At 34.9% G+C, this 22,597-nt stretch overlaps 1 protein-coding gene across 2 annotated transcripts in view; it reads left to right on the forward strand.

The window, feature by feature from the left end:
* LOC126971639 (stAR-related lipid transfer protein 13) overlaps positions 1-22,597 on the forward strand; it is a 344,608-nt gene that overhangs the window by 304,932 nt on the left and 17,079 nt on the right. For both annotated transcript variants that reach the window (XM_050818006.1, XM_050818015.1), the window contains 6 exons: positions 670-783; positions 2,189-2,331; positions 14,185-14,794; positions 16,036-16,178; positions 19,003-19,143; positions 19,753-19,862. In XM_050818006.1, coding sequence (XP_050673963.1) covers positions 670-783; positions 2,189-2,331; positions 14,185-14,794; positions 16,036-16,178; positions 19,003-19,143; positions 19,753-19,862 — 1,261 coding nt within the window. The remainder of the gene's footprint in view (positions 1-669; positions 784-2,188; positions 2,332-14,184; positions 14,795-16,035; positions 16,179-19,002; positions 19,144-19,752; positions 19,863-22,597) is intronic.

Here is a 22,597-nt window from a genome sequence, read left to right on the forward strand (position 1 = left end):
TATTTTTAAAGTGGCATCTCTCACTTCTGGGTAATAAAAAAGAGGTCACAGGTTCGAGTCCCGCATCCTTCATAAATTTTGAGTAAAAATTTAATTTAGGTTCTACTATGTTACTTAATTTTCTATTGCCTTAAAGCTTCGGACCAGAACAAATCAAGATTAAAACTAACCCGGCCTCATAACGAGACATAAGAGCCCATTCACACGAGGACGATTAGTGTATTTTTACGGAAGCAATGCTTTTTAAATGCCCATGCTCACACGTTTCAAGAACCACAAGTCAATCAAAAATAAGGGACAAGATGAGCTGGACGTTCAGCTAATGGTAATTGATACGCCCTGCCTATTACAATGCAGTGCCCCTCAGGATTCTTGAAAGACCCAAAAATTCTGACCGGCACTACAATTGCGCTCGGCACCTTGACACATAAGATGTTAAGTCTCATTTGCCCAGTAATTTCACTAGCTACGGCGCCCTTCAGACCGAAACACAATAATGTTTACACATTACTGCTTTACGGTAGAAATAGGCGCCGTTGTGGTACTCATAATCTAGCCGGCATCTTGTGCAAAGGAGCCTCTCACTGGAAATGAACACGCCCTTAGTGATTAAAATCCATCTGAACATATTTCTTAGAATAAACTTCCTCATGATTATATTCGTTTCAGAATGATTCTGATGATGAGCAGTGTGCATTGAGCGATAAATGGCAGTACGAGAGGAAGTCAAGGCGATGGTCGAGGGTGGTTGAGATCACACCGCAAGCTCAAAGAAGGTTACAGGTGAGAAGACATCTCATTGAACCATATTGTATGTTCTAGGAAAAAAGATCAAAAGGGGTTTTTTATAACAAATTTTAATTCTTATAATTAACTTTTAAATGAAATAGATCAATTCGTTTAGCTTCTAAGAATAAATATCAAATAACAGAACGATTAATATTCGAACAGAAATCGGGCAGAGTAACACCCGATTACTGTTTTAACTCGTCGACGATTGCAGCGGGAAATGTCGCATTTTAGGCCAGTTTCAACTTGTCCACCTGTCACTGTCAACAATGTTATTTCAAAAAGTTTCAGTTTTCCAAAATGTTTAAAAACAACTGCTAAATCTGTATTAGTCAAATAAGTAGTGTTTCTTTTTTTTATCTTGTATTTCAATTTATAATTATGTTTTTTTTAATTGTAACCATAGTATTAGTTTTATTTTTCAAAAGTAATTACAGAGAATTTTTTAAAATTTTTATGTTCACCATAATTATTGTCCTATTACCTTTGATCAACAATTACCTATTGTAACCAATGACCTTCTATACATATGTCGTAGATTGTAACATAATATATAGAAAATTGTTCTATCATATCGTGTACTTAATTAAATAAACAAATAAACAGCTATAAAAGAGTAGTATTAGTAATAAGTATAAGTAAGATAGGTCTCACTTATAAAATATTATTTTTTTAAATTTGGAAAATCCAAAAAATACTATAAAGATAGATAGAAACGAAACTGTTGGTTGGTTGAAATTAATCTTGTACAAACATATTATAGTTATGAAACAATATAGGTTATGCAAACTGATCCAGCTGTTTTGAAGAGAATAGTTATACATAAATAAAATAGTCAATTACTAGTAATTATAATGATAACACCAGAAACTTGTAATGCCTACTACGCGACTAAGTCGAGTTAGTAAGTCTTTTGTGGGGCGATTAGATGCTTTTACAGCAAGATCCCATAAAATGTTCAAAACAAATGTAGTAAAAAATTGTAGAAAAAAAATTAATGTTGTTTATGTGGTAAAGGTTACTACATATGATTTTCTTAATGATAAAGGTTACACATATGATTTTCTTAATGATTCCACAGATTGGGAATGGAACAACCACAATCAGGCTATTCAAATTATAAATTCGATTGTTTCGAAATTTTATTTAAAAAAAAGAACCCCGCTGAGTTTCTTGCGCCTTTATGTCAGGTCTGAGGCATTAATGCCTAAATGGGTTACAGTTTTTTACTTTCAATAATTGATTTGATTCTATTTTAATTAAAAATATTTGCATTTGAATTGGCAGCACATACTTTTTGCACATGAACGGTTGTTAAGTGACCAATCTAAGAGTTATTCTAAGACCTAAACTTCTTCGTTGGTATCTGGAATAATCAGAATATGCTTATCAATCCCAGGTTATAGCAGCACGGGCTCTTGCCGAACGAGAAGCAAGGGAGGCTCGGGGTGAGATTGAAGATGATGAAGATGAGACCCTACCAACCATCAGGGTTGGACTAGTTGATGCAGATGGACACTATACAGATGTTGATCCTGATTTGTAAGTATATCTGTTTTATTCATTCGTTTAAGTTGTGTGTGGAGGTAATTGGAAGGTTCATATTAAATAACGTCACAAAATTAAAGTAAAACAACATCCTGCAGATTCCAAACGCCGCGGCCGCACCCTCGCTTCTTGCCTTGTCACGTTGCGCGTGCGACACAAGCACATCTCACCTATAACTATGTATATAATTAAAAACCTACCTTGGATGACAAAGACACCAAAAATAACAACCACACGGGAAGCACTCAAAATCGGTTCACCCAGTCGAAAGTTCTGAGGTATCAAACATAAAAAAACCAACAAATTGAGACCATCATCCTGTTTCAAAGTCGGTTAAAAAGCATATAAAGAATGAACACACACGTCATATTTTCTTATAACAAGACGCAAAAGAATAAAAATCAAACAACAAACCACAATATCGCAACCGATCATCGGACGTTGACTTATCATAACATTGAATCAGCTTCACATCATAATCAACTTACCGTGTATTTACAATAGAAACTCGTGTATAAAAACAAACATATCCAAAGAGTTTTAATTCCAAACATAATCATTTTCGATCAGACAAGGCATCAATCAATAAAGTAACAAAGGAATTAATAAAATCTCATGTACAATAGCCCTAATCACTTGCTGTCGTGTTAATGAGAGTAACAGAACACGAAAGCTCTTCAAATTGGCCCTTGATTGCGCAAGAGTCGATTGAAATATTAGATAGAAGGCGCGTCTTTCTTTTAACGACGACCAGTATAACTTGAACCCTGTTACACCTTGCTTGAATTTCTAAACACGAAAGTTGTTTTGTAGTAGCCATTAGAAAAAGGTGTTAAAGAGTTGTTTTATTATTGCTATTTTACGTTTAAATTTCTTATTACTGTACTGTTTTATCGTGGTTTTATCAAAGGGAATTAATATTGAGTCTAATGTATGTTTGTAATGTATCGATGCTTTCTTGTACCTATAAAGTTTGTGGAGGTCTTATTTTTATTTATAGATTACATCGTCGATCGATTTTGTTCATTGGGTTAAATGTAGATTAATAAATACCCTGTAAATTTTTTCTTTCAAAATAGCCCATAAATTGCATGGACATGTGATATGAAAAAGTATATGAAAAACAGCAGACAGTACATTTGTCAATCTTTTCCTTTTTGTAGTCGGTTGAAAAGGCTGTCGAAAACTATTCAAAAAACACTCGAGTGAAGTGCCGTATTTTAAGATTATTTAAATAGTTGCTAGCTAAGCTATGCATTGCTTGTCTCAGGATCATAATTTTATGCCCCAATGTAAAAGAGAGGTGTTATAAGAATAACTTGTGTAGGTGTTTTAAGTTATTATTATTTGATTTACAAAATGAAGACTTAAAACATTAAAAAATAGCAAATTAGTCATAGATTCTGAAGTAAAATAAAATAGACGACAATATTTCATAATACGAATACGTAAATTGTGCTGTGTGTACCCTCAAAATAAGGTGATCAGCACGCTTGAAGGTTTTTGTTCTTCAAGAAGCTTAAAGTGCAAATAATTTTTCATTTCGGGAAGGAAAATTTTTTTTTTGGAGTTTACTCCACAAGAATCGTTATACATATAGCGCACGTTATGAAAAATAGATGGGTAGTAAAATCAAACCTTAACAAAAAATGAAGTGTCACATTGAACTAAAGCATGCCAAATTTTTTATTTTGTTGAAAGGAGAACTCAACTTAAATCTTCTTTCTGATTTCGCTCCTCTTCCTAACATATTTTATGAATATTTATTTCCAGGAGGATTGCTATGGCAATCTAAACCTACTATTGGTATAGTTATAGCTCATCGACGTGAACTTAAACTTTTCTCAAAACCCTGCGGGAAACATGATTTTTCCGGAATAAAAGGTAGCCTAAGTCCTTTCCCAAGCTCTAGTGTATCGCTGTACTAAATTTCTTCAAAATCGGTTCAGAAGATCCGGCGTAAAAGCATAACAAACGAAATTACATTCAAATTTATAGTATTGCCAATTTTATATTATATTATAAAATAATCGTTTTTAAGGAGTAAACTCCAGTCATGCGTTGGAGCAGACACGCGCCACTTTCTGTATAAATTGTGGTAAAGTTTCTCGACAAGTACAATGGCATTTACGACTGAAGGTGACAATGTAATGCATTACGTTCAGTCTGGTGGTTAAGAAGAATTGGTCGGCCAGTGTCAATAATTATCTTACTTGTTCTTAATGGCTGTCAGACCGCCGGCGCTACTTGCAACAAAATAATACAGTTACAGACAAAAATATAATGGACGCAGTCATGCTTAAAGCCCGCCTTACACTCGCTTTTATTTTAAAAGAATCGACCTATTTTTTGAAGTGAAATCTTCTTTAGCTGCGTTGGATAATTTTTTGTTGGGGTAAAATCTTATGGGTTCGCGTCACTGACATGCTCATGACTGGTGCACGCTATAACTAAATAAATAATCAAAAATATAAATATAATTAAATATAGTTAGACACTTTTTGAATGGGTGAAATCTCATGAGTTCGCGTCACCGAAATTCTTATAGCATTATATCTGTAGCTATACAGCTGACGTATTGTGCAACATTAGTGCTGTGTATATCTTATAAGTGAAATTGAACGGATTTAATGAAAAGTGTTATGTGTATATAATGTGCATTGTTGATATAGTCTTTTTGTTTGATTAATAAATTATTGAAAACAAGTTATAAAAATAAATTGAATGTAATACTTTAGGTTTTCTCTTAGTTTACTCTATGTTTTCACTTATACCGGTAGTCTGTACAACTTTTTTTGTCCAAAATACATACTCTACATAGTAATGAGGTTTTTACGTGGAACAGAAACCTTAGTGTTTGTGTCGAGCGTTTTTATGTGCAATATGTAATATTTAAAAAAAAATGAAGTTTAAATCCATGGAGTTTGTATATTTGACGGATCCAGGGGTTATTAATCAAATAATATTATATTTTGTTATACTATCAACCTGATGATCAAAACCTTGCCATGATTAAATTTAAAAGTCTATAACATCGCCTTTATCACAATACTGTAAAAATCAATAACATAGACCTTACTTTACAAGATATTTTTAAAGAAACAAAAATGATGATTGTTTATTATCACAAACATTATCTATGTTTTGCTTTAAAATAGTAGTTTTTATACATTCAACAATATAAATAGAATGTTACTTGTTCTGGAATGTACCAAAAATACATAAAATTTTGAGGGTAAATGAATAAAACTTTAATAAATTTAACTTTATTCACACATATCATTTGTATTGCAGGGTACGTTTTCTGTAATTTCTACAACTTTTTCAATGAAAACTCTATATTATCGAGATTCTCTTGGTATTATTCATAATCATACACAAACATATACACACACAAACATATTTTATATTTAGTCTCAATAATATAGACAGTAAGAGTGGGGGGACAGGAGACTCATAGCACAGGTTCTACCTAGTTTGAGCTCCTGTCTCCCAACTGTAGCTTAACATTTTAAGAATAAGTATTGCTATACTATATTGGGAGAATTATACGTATTTGATTTGATTTGATTCCAATGTTTTAGAAGACAAAACAAATAATGGCAAATTCAATGGGTTTGTCTTGTCAAACTATGGAGTTTCGATCTCCAACTTCCAGATCCATAATCACACTCAAAAAATCACCTAGCAAACAAATCAAACGAACCCAAGCTCAGAGGATTTATATGGTTTAGTTTTTAAGTCCTATGCTCACCATTCGAAATTATAAAAAATTTGAGCCCAATTAAGCGTCAGTATTTCTGTGGTTCTTTTGAATTTGACCCTTAATTAACACTGCAAGTTTAATAAATTTTATAAAATACCTTAAACTATACGATGGTACAAAATGATCAAAAATAATTTGCTGTAAATATGACAACAGCAGATTTTCTAAATAATAGGACTGACTGGGATTACATTTTATAATGGGATGAAGTAGAAGACATCAAAAATGATTTAGATAGAATCAACTGTGATAAAGTTTAAATACTTGTAATTAAAATGCGGATCAGCAATTTTATAAGGAAGCACTATAATTTTATTAGTTTGATTGTATGAATATAAATCATCTATATATATAAAAAAGAATTGCTGTTCGTTAGTCTCGCTAAAACTCGAGAACGTGTGGACCGATTTGGCTAATTTTGGTCTTGAATTATTTGTGGAAGTCCAGGCAAGGTTTAAAAGGTGAATGAATATGAAAGTGTTCGGAATTAAATAAAAACAACAATTTCGTTTTTCCTTTTATGTGTCCCCCGTCATCTGATATTTTGTTTTGTATGGACATATTTTCTATGAGAGAATTTATTGACGCACGGTTTGACAGTTCTGCTGTAAAACAATTTCAATACAACAACAGGGAGCATATTTTACGAAATAGTTCTTGATGTTATGATATATTATTGACAAATTCATATAAAAACATTATTTTATTTATTATATACAGAACAACGTCTGTCGGGTCATCTAGTATTAGAATATTTTGTTAAACACAGAAAACAAATATTGTTTACAGCAACGTGGAATTAGAATATTGTGTATCCAACTTATAACGTTATTGTTTGCACACGAAACAGCCCGAAGCTATTTTTTCAGACGTTGATATCCTTTTTTCCCTCTTGCAATTTATTTTCAGTCAATTTTCTCTGACACTTTAATTAAACATTATCCATAAGTCCAACTATAGTTTACTTAGAGATTCAATAATATAGTTTAAGGAAAATTATTATTATTTTAATTTTCTGTTTGCTTTAGTCTTGGTATTTTATTGATTTTCTTTGCACAGGTACATCCAAGTGGCAATGGTAGTCTATCAGCAATTGATAGAATGATATTGTGCTTTTTGACTTGCCATAATATAAGTTTGTTCCCGAGCAAGTTCTGGAAGACGGCCGTACCAAGCTTTACTGGGATCTGTCTGTCATAGTATCATCATAGACAGAACTATTCTCGCTATAAACCTGATATGATCGCTTTTTTACGGAAAAGGAGGACAAACGAGCGGACAGGTCACGTGGTATTAAGTGATCATTGCCGCCCACATTCTCTTGCAACACCAGAGGAATCACAGGAATGTTGCCGGCCTTTAAGACCTTAAAATAATAACAGATATATGGTTTGTTTTATTAATCTTTTTGTTTTTGCACCATTTTGTTGATTCAATCCAAGTAATGCCTACTAGATATAAATATTTCGAATAACTAGACAAAGCCCTAAAAACAAGTTGTCAAATGTCAAAAGATAATTTAATATGGCACAAAACAGTGACATTCAAGATTTGTCTTCAAATATTGTCGACGTGTAAGGAGCCCTTAATAATTACACTTTTGACGTCGACAGTACAGCGCCGTCAAATTTAATGGAGTCGTCAGACTGTCTTGTTTCACACGTTTGATAGAGTGTCGCGATAGAAGTATTTTTAAAGTCGGAAACAAATGAAATAAAAGTAAATGTGCCGTTGTTCCTGACAACATATTCTCTCATTGCTTCGGAATTTTGTACATATAGGAGTTTATATGCCTCATTACTAAGATTTTATTATACATATGAGGATATTTTTTATGAAAATAAGGGACGAGATGAGCAGAACGTTCAGCTGATGGTAATTGATACGCCCTGCCTGTTACAATACAGTGCCGCTCAGGATTCTTGAAAAACCCAAAAGTTATGAGCAGCACAAGAATAACTGCGCTCGTCACCTTGGGACCGATGTTAAGTATCTGTTGTCCAGTAATTTCACTAGCTACGGCGCCCTTCAGACCGAAACACAATAATGTTTACAGTGATTTACACATTACTACTTACGGTAGAAATAGGCGCCGTTGTGGTACCCATAATCTAGCCGGCATCCTGTGCCTAGGACTCTTCTGGTCCCTGTCCTCCCACTGGTAAATTTTCAAATAAGAAGTAATTTTAGATAATATTCTCCATGTCAGCCATCAACTAAACATAATAAGGCTTAGTTTATAATAGTACCACATTCAGAGAGGATGAAAAACCGTTACACATTCTCTCTGAATGTGGTCCTTTAACGCGCAAACCTAGCATCTTTTTGGGAAGTCCAATTCTTCAACCACTTGAGATACGTCAGCTGCTAAAGATATAATAAGATTCATGAAAATAATCAATCTTAGCAGTGAGCTATAGTTGAGTCTTAACAGTCGCATTGGTCGGAGTGAAACAGGGCTGCACTGAACTGTACTAAAGCCGCTTTACAAACTATAACCATAATAGGATCCCCGCTTTAATTAAACTGCAACGAGTAAATATTAAACAACAACAACGAGAAAGATTTTCACTCACGAACTTTATCTTCTACGTCTCGGCTCTTATATTTGCGAATATTGCCTTGTCGCCCCATCAATATTTATTTCAATAAAAGTTTTTGTCGGGTTTTTGCAATAGTCAGTTTTGTGATGATAATAAGGGATAAGATGAGCAGCACGTTCAGCTGATGGATACCTGCCCATTGCAATGCAGTGCTGCTCAGGATTCTTGAAAAACCCAAAAATTCTGAGCGGCACTACAAAGTAATTTCACTAGCTACGGCGCTTTTCAGACCGAAACACAGTAATGTTTACACATAACTGCTTCACGACAGAAATAGGCGCCGTTGTGGTACCCATAATCTAGCCGGCATCCTGTGCAAAGAAACCCACTGGTAAATCTTATTTAAGCCAATGAATGGACCTCGTCAATATTTTTCACTTTCCCTTAAACTTTAAAAGCCTCAAGGCGAGAAACAAATACGCAACAGAATCGTAACATTAAAAATGTCATGTTTTATTAGTTATTACAAAGCCCTCTTGGCCCTTACATAAAAGGTGTACCAAATTTATCAAGTATAATAACGGCTGGTGGCTATTTGTTCTACTTTACAATTTGGACACTTAGGCCCTTCACCTATCACGTTCCTACTATTGCCAAACCGGAGGAAATAATGATAGGTTACTTTACGTATGCCTCTACTAGTAGCGTTTTATTTTAAGCTACTGCCCCACCCTTGCTGTTATCTATATATATATATATCTTTTATAAAGTATACCTTATTTTATGCATCATAAAAAGTTTTCGCGACGTTACCTCAATAATAGCTCGTATAGACAGCTTTTGATACCTTGCTTTATTATTGATATTTACGTAAGCTTTATAATTTTTGAAAATAAAATAAAACATACTCGCTGATAAAAGAGCTTTCTTCAATTGAAGTCGTTTTTGTAAGCTCGTTTACTTAATCTAAACGTATACAATACGTGGAGGAAACCATTTTTTATTTTTATAATATTATGTAGTAAAATAATAATAAAATAAGAACAAAACTTCTTTGCGACTATCGGTTATTAAGACATGAATTCCGATTTTACAAAATGTTTTCAACTATAAAAAACAACTCTATTATCAGCAAGTAATGTGAATTCATAATGAATTATTAAGTCCATAGCTTTTGTGGTCATCACTTATGAAAATTTTTCTTAATGTTTATCCTTAAGAATTTTTTTATGAGGTAAGCTAAAATATACGCCAGGAGATCTACCCTCAGAAAGGATATTGACCCACCATGTACCTCGTCAGCGCAACCACGACCACTCTGACAAGAGTGTCCGACTAAGAAGAAAAATATATCATTGAATTATGCTTTTATTTTAGCGTCTGTTAACTGTTTTCATAAGATATACGTTGTTTATTTTTTAATGCAAAAAATAATTATATTTCTTTAAAACGCTGTAACAGCCACCACACCCTGATAAAGCTAACCTACTTACAAGGCGTTTGATTTTTAGAGCGTAAGCTACATGATTAATTGTTAAAGTTCGAAATTTAATTAATGAGGAACAAGTGAGAATTAGCCTTTTCACACGTGTATGTGAGAGGTTAATTAATATGGTTTTAATTAGAAGTTAATCATGGAGTCCGATTAAGCGGATGTTTAGATGCTTTCTGTTAGATATGTTCCACAGATGTTAGTTTAAAATATACTTTTAAAAGCCCGTTGCGTGGCTAAGGTGTTAAACACACAATATTTATAAATTACTTTGCATTTATTATTTGTTCTGTAGACCTACCGTACAACTGCTTCGAGATTTCAATTATTACAAAATTCTGACGATAAATAACACTTTTTTACGTATCTTAGTATTACCTGTGCAATTTCGAGTTGCAGTCGTTTTAGCTGGAAGACGACCACTACTGGACTAAGGCCTCCCCCAAAGATCATCATTCAACCTGTTCCGGCAATCTTGACCAGCGTCGGGCCATCTTGTCTGTCTGTCACCAACACTACGTCGTCTGGTACGTGGTCGCCATTCGAGGACTTTACTGCCAACCGCCATCTGTCCATCAAGCTATGTACCCTATCAACTGCCACTTTAGTTTCGCAACCATCTGAGCTATGTGGGTAACTTTGGTTCTCTTACGGATTTACTTATTTCTGATTCAATCTCGCAGGGAAACTCCGAGCATAGCCCTCTTTATTGCCCTCTGAGCGACCAAGTCTGCGTACAGTAATTTTGCTCGATAATTTCCTATTTATATAAATAAGAACGTACTAGTATTCCTATTTCTACCTCTACGAATAATATATATATGTATATAATATATAATACTCGTTCGTATATAACGTACATTATAATGTACTTAAAACGGAACCGTTATTTCAATTGTTTTATTGTTCGCAATCAGTTTAATGTACAGCCATCTTTATAACTCTTAAAGTATTTAACCAAAAGGTATCGGCATAAGTAAAATGAAAAAAAAAATATTATTAATCTACATCACATTTTAATTGATTGCTAGTAAATGAGATATGAATCTTGTAAAAAAATAATTATATTTTTAAACGGAGAATGTTTGTTTATCTAAACCTCGAGAATCGTTATCCCAATCGAAATGAATATTTACCCATATATAAAGAACAACATGGTGGCGCTGGTGGTGATTTTTATCTTTTGAATTATAAGTCCAATTGTTATGAGAATTTCTAAATGATAAAAGTGTGCTATTTCCAGGACGATAGCACCTTCCTTGTTTTCCCTGTGCTTCCCCGGGGCACAAAAAGGATAGGGAAATTCAAGGTGTCATAAGAATCGACTAAGGGCACTTGTCAGTGGGAGGCTTCTTTATACAGGATGCCAGCTAGATTATGGCTACCACAACGGCGCCTTTTTCTACCATGAAGCAATAATGTGTAAGCATTATTGAGTTTCGGTCTGAAGGACGCCGTAGCTAGTGAAATTACTGAATTACGAATGAGATTTAACATCTTATGTCTCAAGGTGACGAGTGCAATTGTAGTGCATATCAGTCTTGTCGTTAATTGTAATAAAAAACGCCGATGATGTGAGCGTATGACCAGCGGTTACCACTTGCCATCAGGTCAATGGCATCTCTGTCTGGTTACGTACTCTATGTTAAAACAATATAAACACCGGCCATTTAACCACAATCTGATTCCGTCATTTACAACGTATAATTAATGTAAATCCAACTTTCTCTGTCCAAACACAGCACCAACATATTGCATTATAGGTGACTACGTTTTCCATATAAATTGTTACTAATTGCCACCTTTCAAGCGAATCTCATTCCAATTTATATTTGAGAATAATATTCCGTGATTAATACGATATTGTGATTGTTAATATTCTTAATAAATGGTTTTGTTATGCTAATTCAACATTTATTTGTATGTAATTTGCGTACACAATGAATAGTTTTCATTTCGTAATTACCTTTTTGCGTTTGGTTATTGATAGGTGAAAATGTTTGATTTTAGAACTTACTAGGCTATACAATAAAATTTTGTATACGTAAATAAAATTTGAAAACAAAATTTTATGAACGATGTGGAGCTTGAACCAACGACCTCTCGCGTTCCGTGCGAGTACTCTCCCAACTGATTACATAAAATTTTGTTTTCAAGTCTTATTTGTGTATTAATCCCCGTTGTGAGGGTTCTCACTTTAAAAATATATATAAAGGTGTGGTCGCTAAGTATGGGCCTGATGAGAAAGCTCATGGACGCTCAGAGGGCAATGGAAAAGACTACGCTCAGAGTTTCCCTGCGAGATCGAATCGGAAATGAGGAGATTCATAATAGAATCAAAGTGATGGACATACCCAAAATGATTGCAAAACTGAAGTGGCAGTGGGCAGAGCACATAGCTCAAAGGACAGATGGCCGTTGGGGTAGTAAAGTCCTCGAATTGTGACCACGTACGGGATGGGAGGCAGTGCGACCCATAACTGGGGAGACCAAGGGCGACTAATATAGCGTCATCTTGGCAACCACGACCACTTTGACAAGAGTGACGAGAAGAAGAACCGGAAGACGTAATGTCGTAACTAATCGTTAGTTTAGTTCATAATTACAAATATAGGTAAAGTTCAAGCTAATATATTATAATAACGAGCTGACCCAGCAAACGTTGTATTGCCATATATAGTAATACAAAAATCCAATAATTATAATTTTAGGGGTATAAAAAATAGATGACCATTTCTCAGACCTACCATATATATCGTACATAAAATTAATCATACTACTATAATTATTGTATTCGATTGCCATCTTGCAACCCTATTGCAGATCTGTAAATGGAACAGAATAATATAAAAATCGTGATACTAAAAAAATAGGTGTTAATCGTACAGAGGTAAAATTTTTAAGTTGTTTGTATTTTTCAATGCTGAATTATAGTTAAATAAAAAAAAATTATATAGAGAATACATTCTCAGACCTACCCGATATGCAAGCAAAACAAAACAAAGGTCCAGCAGTTTCCGAGGAGTTTGGTAACAAACAACGGGACACAAGAATTTTATATATTAGATAATGTACACGTTACATCTGAAATGGTGTTGGTAGTGGGGATTAAGCCTTCAGGTGGCTTTAGCTCGTTTATCCTCGTCTTTATAAGAAAGCAGCTATAAGAAAATATCTTAAACAAGTAAACGATAACAAAAGAATTAATACTTTTAGCTCGAAAGATTATTCTTTGTTCTTTACAAAAGTTAATTAAACTTGCTTCGTATTCTGTATAGCCCTCTGAATCTCGTGTATTTTCAGAGAACAATTATTATTTCTTATTGTGAATTTTCCATTAACCTTCATTTCAAAATGTTTAATTTTGAATTCATCCCCTTTGAACTAAGATCAATAGATGTAATCAATCTCAATTTTGTTGTAAATGAATTAAGGAAATTGTGAATTGATTACAATAATTTTATAAATTAATTATTGGCGATAATTGGTGCTAGACGAGGATATTTCGAAAACATTCAAATTATATTTATTCGAGCAAAACAAATCTCATCACTATATTTGAATATACAATACTATAATTACATTCAATTAGAACTATCATTACGGGGAAAAGTACTAAAAATACCGGTCCCATTTCACGTTCGATAGCTAGACTGACCCGTCGCCTATAGCTCGCAAATCCAATCGCTGGCGATTTCCAGTAGCCCGATTGAGGCGCGTAGATAGATTGAGTGCTTTGTATATTCTCCTTGCCTTGCATGGCCGTCGGGCCCATGTCGGGCCATATATCTCGACACCAAATGGCACAAAGATGTAAGACTCACTGAGACCGACATATTTACGACGTTGGCTGTCTGCGGCAGTGAAAACAGCAGCCCCAGCACCAACTGAAGTAACTTGGACATGAGAAGGAGCCAAATATATATTTGTATACATTTCGATATGAATGGGACCAGTTTTTTGAAGTATGAAAGATTGGAACAGCAAGTCTTTTCTACCTCTTGTGTTTATATTGACACTGAAATATATCTTTGCTTTTGTTTCAGATTGACAATACCAGGTCAACAAACACACATACAGTTACCAAGCGATAAAGAAGATGAAGAAGATATCGGTACTAGATTTAGACGAACCGGCTCCGAAAGGTTACGGGACGGCGCTAAAGCTCTCCTACGAAGAGTTGAATCCCTCAAAACAAGGAGAAGAAAACGCCAGAATAGAACAGAAGTGATTGTGTCATCACCGCACTTTCTAGATGTTTCCGACAAATACCCCGACTTGAATTACATTGATATGACTCCAACTACTCCTTCTGCGTTTCCATTTCCTGACTTCCACAGCTCTCCTTTGCATGTTGCAGCTATTAGAACTCAGCCACCTTCTCCTATGACTGTAATGCCTCCGTCCCCTATTGGTCAGAATGAGCAAGCTTTTGTCCTTAACCCGCCGTTTGGAGATGACAGTTCGAGCTACGCCTCAGATGGTAGTGTAAGTTCCAGTAATAAGAGTTCAAAGTCCAAATTAGGGAGGGCGAAGAGGATGTTCCATAGAGGTTTGAAGAATGAGGATTCCTGTGCGCTAAGTGATTCGGAATGCCAGCCAGCTAGTTGGAGACACAACTATTATAAGGAGCATAACATTCATCACAAGACTGAGGTGAGAATTATAAATATAATTATAGATTATGGGACTTCTCCCACATAAAACCAAAACCAAACCAAGCTGAGGAATGAGCTTCCTTGTTTTTCCAGGGTTATACATCATCAAAACGCGTACACATTCAAAAAGGCCAACAACTTTCCTGGGATTCCCTTGTTTTGCAAGAGAATGAGGTGATAACTTAACATCAGTTGTTTCGTACGCTCGTTCGTCCTTCACTTTTTCTATGGAAGAGAGAAATCTAATAATGAGGATGTTAAATATTTCGTCCATAAAAACGATACCTTTAATGAATTAATTATTAACAATAATAATAATTGAATTTATTAATTGATAATTTCTAGACGCTCTACTTTTATTCCGCAATATAAGCACGAATAACTTTAGAAGAACCTCTTCCATAAAAAAAGTTGATCATAATAAAAATTAATACAACTTACTTCAATATAACCGGTTTGAACCGGTGCACCAAGCAAAGACTGCATTTCGTCCTTCCTCCTGTCTGTCAGCGGCCTTTATCTGAAGAATCCCAATTTAGGTTAGCCGAAATTATGATGGAGTGTAAATTTACCTAGTGTTATAATATTTTACGATGGTATGGAACTCTGGCTATGAAGGGTACGCTTTGCACTTGGCTGGTTTTAGTCTGGTTAGCATACGCTTTGGTCATCTTCAATGACAATAATATAATATGATTTCTCATATGTCAGACATTTAAATAAAATACTTTGTTTAGTACACAAGCTTCTCCTATAGATTCCTATAATATCAAAAAAAAAATTTAAAAAAATTTGGCAGATGTAGAGACTGCCCATAGAAGTGAAAATTTCGAACTATTACTATTAAAATATGAAATTTCATAATGTTTAAAAGCAATAATATTATTTATTACAATTTATTTTTAAAACTTATTTTCAATAATATATTAATCAAATTAAACACTTTTTCAACTATGCACAATATATATATATAATATATATGCCTTGAACTTTTCACTAAATCCATTAAATTTCACTTATAAGATATACACACTAATGTTGTACAATACGTCAGCTGTATAGCTACAGATATACTGCTATAAACATTGCGGTGACGCGTCCTGACGAGGTTTTACCCATCCAAAAAGTGTGTATCTATATATATTTTTTTTATGCCGCCATCCCATTCCAACCCATAAGATCGACCCCTACCAAAAAATACCTAACGCAGCTAAAGAAGTTCTCAATTCAATATTTCAGGTATACGTGGAACCGGCATCACCAGTGGAGCTGAAGCCGGATCCAGAAGTACTTCGGGAAGTACAGAAATCTCCAGCTCACACACCGCACAGACGCCAAGCTATTCGGACAAGTTCGCTGAATTTAGGAAAAGATGGGCAAAAGTGAGTTTATGATTTACTTATGGGTAATAGGTATTTTATTATATTTTATGGGAGTAGAAGAACAGATAATCTAACAGATGTAAAGACACATCATCTGCCTATAAGAGTGTTAATCTGATCTAAATAGTAACTCAAAGACATTTAAAGAGATTAGACGAACAATACAAACTATAAAGTAAACGTCAACTAATTTTCTCGGGGGATATGGGCGTGGCGTCCAGGACGCGATCAAAATTAACCAATCACGTCGCTTCCCGCCAAAGTCGGTATGTTAAAATTGTTTAATATTATACGACCAAGTTATATAGTAATTTTGTTGAAGCAATAACTCTCATGATTTGGTTGCATTGTAATCAATAACATGGTGTTTTAATATTTATGGTTACTAAGTTAGCTAAGCCAATATTAAGTCTATTCGATTTTTACACCACAAAACAGAAAATTTCGGCACTTTGGCCGCTTTTTGTCTCGCTCTGTGTTGCACGTTCCAGGTCTGAATTCCGACTGAGCGAGCATCAAATGTATTTTTATTAGTAGAGGTCACTTGACCGCTTCGCAGTTCAAAAGGAAAGCTTAGCGCTCGATTAATGGTTTGTCTATAACTTTAAATATCTAGGATAATTTGATCATCCAGCCTCTAACAAGTAGCGCTTGCTTTCAAGCATATCTTTCTATATATATAAACTAAGAATAGAGAATTTTGTCCATCAGGCCTAAGAAGTCCTAAATAGTATATGATTCTTCTATTTAACATAAAGACTTAAGTAATAAGTTAGGTACTGTTTAGGATAATAAAGGAGTGAATGATTTTGTCAATAGCTATTGCGAAAACAACATACAATGTAGCTTTAGTACAACATGTACATAAAGATATACAAATTGAATGGTGTTCTTAATAACCAATAGGAGTATTTGTGCCATTTGAAACGAACCGATTAGTCCGCGACTAATTGCCCAGAGCAGACAATTACTGAACATTGTATGTGATTGTACGTGAGTAGATATTTAACAGAGCAAATAGATAGGCATAAAATATGGACATTTTGTATCCTATTATTTCGGAGAATTATCCTCATAAATTATATAAGAACAGAGAAATTATAGCGGTAATTCAGTTATTTTTAATAATGATTAAATTTTTGTGGTCACCTTACGTATTCGAGAATTAAATATTATTGTTGGTTCAAAATTAACGAATAAATCGGTTTATTCGTAGTGAATACTTTCAAAATATTATAATATTTTTGCATATAATATTTAATGCACTATTTTATGCAATGAAAAGTAAATAAAGATGTAAATTCAGGTCGGTACTTTAAACAAAGCACAGCTCTTGTTCGTATAGAATTTTAAACGAAAAATGATATGTGGTGATTGAAATTTCCTCCTCATGTTTTACTACTAACTACTTTACAATTGTCAAAAAAGAACAATAATAGACTTATGAAAAATTTTACAGACTCTCCTTGCGAATTTAAAATATTGTTAGTCGTTATTTTCAGTGGTAATACCACAAAATTTCGCACAATCACTTCGGCCTGTATTTTGCAAAAAAGCCACCAAATGCTGGTACGAGAGAGCCTGACTTTTAAATGTGTAAATGTCATGTTTTTGCTCACGTTATAAATTAGTATTTGGCATGCGAATAGATCTCACCATTGATGTGCAACAATTCCAAACAGCACATATGACAAACAAATAGAATATGGCTCTGTTCAATAATTGATCTGTGACAATCTATTTGTATGGTAATGTTCGGTCAGTGGGACTAATGTGCGTTTTTCTACGTACGTTTTTTGGGTCGATGAACTGAATGTGTTTGTTCTGCCCAAATTTAAATTGCTCTATTTGTGAGGATCGTTCATTGTGTTTATAACTTTCATCCGCATCTTTGTTTGCGGATAATTGTCTAAAGCAATGCTTTATTGTCTTCAGAAATTACGATTTCCTTTTTAAGATTAATTTGCCACGATCCTGACTCTTTATCTTATTAAACGTCTATAAAAGTTCTCCTATTATTTGTACTGTTGACTTGATTTATTAAACTTTTGCATAAACATGCCATATCTTCCTTTTTTCACTTTCACGCAAATTCTCTACACCAAACTGTGGAGTTCCGAACAACATGTTTTTTACAAATGTTTGCACCTACCGGGATTCGAACGCGGGACACCCAGCTTAGAGACAGGGTCATTAGCCACTAACTGATTGGTATATCTGGAATATATCATTTAAAGGAGTATAGAATGTAAACCTTTTTTACACGCAGAAAGGGTATATATATATACACCTACTTCAACCTGTGTGTATTTCTAGACGGATCCAATGGCGGAATCCAAGCTCACGTTTAGTATACAGTCCGGTCACACCAACAATCGTCGTGGATCTTTGGAGAGGAGATGAGAAAGAGTCCAGCAGTGGACTCGTTCAGCGTGCTCAAAAAATAGGCACTAGTGGGTACTCTAACTGCTCTTCGACTGAGGAACAGTCCTTTTAGAGAGAAATTGTATCATTTAAATGTTGTGAGCCTTCTTGAGTGTAAATTCCGCTAAGATTCATCTTCAATCAATTCGACACGTATACGCCCCTACACGAGGCATTCTAAGGAGATGTTGACTTGCCAAATTCTAAATTCAAAAACTCGAAGTATCGTGCCAGAATTTGGAACGTGTGGAATTGATTGAAGACCAACGCGGAATTTACACTCAAGAAGGCTCACAACAATTGGATAATTATGAATTTCCGCGAAATAACGCCTAATTTAATAAATTAGAAATCTTTCTTTCAACGTGTGTGTATTCAATTCTGGTTAAAAAAATCACAGGTTCCGTGATCGCAGCCTAAAGAGAGACAAGTCAGCGTCGAGGAGTTCAGAGCTGGATAGCAGCCAAAACTCCGCAGGTTCCAGGTCGCATGATGGTGATCAGGATGATGATGATGACAGCTTAGATATGAAATCAAAGAAGTAAGCCAATGAATTTGTTTTAAATTTGAATAAAGATATAGCAATAAGCCAGTCCTGACTCCAGATTATACAACATAAGGTAAAAAAAACGAGTAAATTCTTAACTAAAGGTTAAAAGAATGAGTTTTCTAGATATCCGAATAGAATGAGACACTTTTGAGAATTTAAAAATCCTTCATGGATTTGTATCGTATTGGTCTGAGAGTATCACTAAGGGCTATATTACACCGGGACACCATGGACACCGGACACCACGCAACCAGTCACAGCTTCCAAGAAAATATACATAGTTCTATAGGGAGTTACTCACCTGGTGTCGCGACCAATTTGGTGGCGCGACCAGCTCGTACGCGTCATGACTCTGGTGTCAGTAAGGGCTATATTTCTCCGAGGCACCGCGACGGACGGACGCACCATGACTAGTGTCTGTATGGTGTCTTGTTTGGTAGCTTATGAACAACACCGGGACACCACGGTGGTTCATAAGCACCATCGCCTTCTGAATGAGCTGTATGAAAAAATGACATATTTCAAGTGTAATGCCTACGATTTGATTTGATTTAATTTGATAAGAGAAATGAAATTTTAACGTGTAATAATTTTGTTTAGACACAACATCCAAAGGTGGTATTCATTTAGAACAAATACCTTAAATGGTGGTCCGAAGGCAAATAACACGCTCCAACCTGCACCGACTCAGAAAAACCCGGAGGCTTATTGTAAGTATAAACTTTAACATTTCATAGCCATTTCTAGTAAACCATTACTAAAGTAAGCCAAATTGCAAACATAACAAAAAAAATATGTGTGTGTACTTATGTAAGCACGCAAGAAGTTATATTTCTTTGGCCTAACAAAGCAAAAATCATTAAAATGATTTATTCCTCGTACTGTTACGTGTTGCCTACGTTTGTGGAAAGAACAATTTTGTAAAAATCTTGCAAAGATGGCTTTGACAATTAATTACTAAATACCAAATACGGCTGTATGGACTTGAACCCTTTGCCTGTCCTAATAATGGACGAAGAAACCAAAACAAATAACGAATGACGCAAACGTCAGAAAATGTTAGGAACCAACTTCAACCTGTTACTTTTGTGTTATAGTGATGCGCGCGCATCTTAAAATTCACACTCATAATTTTTTCATAACGCGCCTAAAGAAGTATTACTTTAAAAATATTGCAATACTAACATTAGTGTACAAATAAAGGGAATGAGAGAGAAGAATATCTCGAATAAAAGGAAAGCGAAACTATTGTTACTGTAACTGATTTCGATTTTCAAGTCGTAAGCAGTCAGCCACGCGTTTCTGGGTATTTTGAATATGAACCCTGAGTGTTGCACACATTGACGAATCAAAATTGGTCACGCATAATTTATTTATTTAATTATATAGCACGAACAAGACGAATACTAACAAAATTATAAGTAATAATATTATTACAATCAATTATAAATTCTACAGGCTTAAGTCACGGTCTAGTAAAAAAATAAGGACTCCGTGTCACCTTACATAATAGTGTAGCATCAAAAAAAGCCGATTAACGTGTAAATACATAGCCCCACGCACACACTTACACCATTACAGGCCGATAGACGGCCATTATGAGAATTGTCATCGTCTGTGACAGATCAGTTTGCGTCTCAATAAAATATATAAAATATACCGTCGTGCATTGTGAAAAAGTGTAAAAACGATACTTTATAAGTATTTGAGCCATATATATGATTTTTAAGGGAGAAAAATTTGTGTTACTAGTATCCCCCGTAACCGCACACACACTAGCATAACGGCGCTTCACTTGCTAATATCACGGCGCGGAGTCATTCTTTTTTTCTCGTCCGTGAGCACAGAATATGTAGCATGCTTCACAATCACTATATACATGTCTTACTACTTGACACTCACCCACACACACACCCATTCATCCAACACTCAACACATCAAACACATACATGTCCTGTATGTATATATTTTTAATATCAAGTAATAAGTCTTTTGAGTTAGTAAGTCTTTTATTCGGCGATGTATATGCTTCTACAATATTATCCCCGATAGTGTACAAAACAAATGTGTTACGATTTTTAAAAGAATTGTTAAAAACGTTAGTGTGGTAAAGGTTACTATAACATAAACGATTTCCTTAATATTACCACAGACTGGGAATAGAGCGAAGGAATCAGGCTCTTTTTTTTTCTATGGAATGGGAGGACAAACGAGCGTACGGGTCACCTGTTGTTAAGTGATCAACGCTTCCCACACTCTCTTACAACACCAGAGGAATCACAGGAGCGTTGCCGGCCCTTAAGGAAGGTGTACGTGCTTTTTTTGAAGGTACCCATTTATATCGTCCCGGAAACACCGCACAAGGAAGTTCATTCCACAGCTTTGCAGTACGTGGAAGAAAGCTCCTTGTAAACCGCACTGTGGAGGACCGCCACACATCCAGATGGTGAGGATGATATCCTAACTTGTGGCGTGTCGTGTGAAGGTGGAATTCGGCGGCAGGAATTAGGTAAAACAGCTCTTCTGAATACTCCCCGTGATAAATGCGGTAGAAGACACACAATGAAGCTACGTCTCTACGCAACGCCAAGTGATCCATCCGTTCACACCGGACCTGCGCTTTGTACAGCGCTAGAATGTGGGCCGGCTTGAAGTATTGCCGTGCTCTATTAATGACGCCCAGTTTCTTTGAAGCCAATTTGGCTTTGCTTCAAGATGGCCACGGAATTGGCAATCGCTCGAGATTTCGAGACCCAGTATTCCGATACTAGGCGAGGCTTTTAATATAAATGTTTATTGTACGATATTACATTGTAATCCATATTTTTATAATAAAAAAAGCCTGAGTTTTTTGCGCCCGTTCTTCTCAGATCTGAGGCAGTCTATTTTGAATGGGTGGTAGTTTTTGACGTTCGGTGATTTTCAATTCTATTTTGAATAAAAATATTTGAATATGAATTTCAATACCAAACCTTAACTAAATACATTTACCTATTAAGAACTTTATGCAGAGAACATTAGTCCAGTACACACACACACACACAATATATATATACAGTTTGTTCTTTTTAAATGTTATCCCTCACTTCTGAGAGGATTAAGTACACAAATTTAATTTGCGATAGGACGCGGAATAGCATCGTTCATAAATTTTGTTCCAAATTAAATTTGAATAGCATTTATAAAAATTGTATAAAACCTTTGATCATTTATTCATTTAGATAGACTGCGACAGCTGTGAAAACGTTGAAAAAAATTTAAGATAACAGTTAATCTCTATTTTGAGCAATGCACGCAGACTAACCCAAAGTGACATACAAATCGGGAGTGTAAACCATAATTTGTCACGCACACTAAAGTAATAAACTTGGCCTGTTTTTATCGGTTGTCTAGCAACAAAAGGCTCTATCTGGAGGTATAAATTATCTAAGCGCACAGCATCTTG

The sequence above is a fragment of the Leptidea sinapis genome, chromosome 2 (assembly GCF_905404315.1).
Source record: "Leptidea sinapis chromosome 2, ilLepSina1.1, whole genome shotgun sequence".
Taxonomy (NCBI): domain Eukaryota; kingdom Metazoa; phylum Arthropoda; class Insecta; order Lepidoptera; family Pieridae; genus Leptidea; species Leptidea sinapis.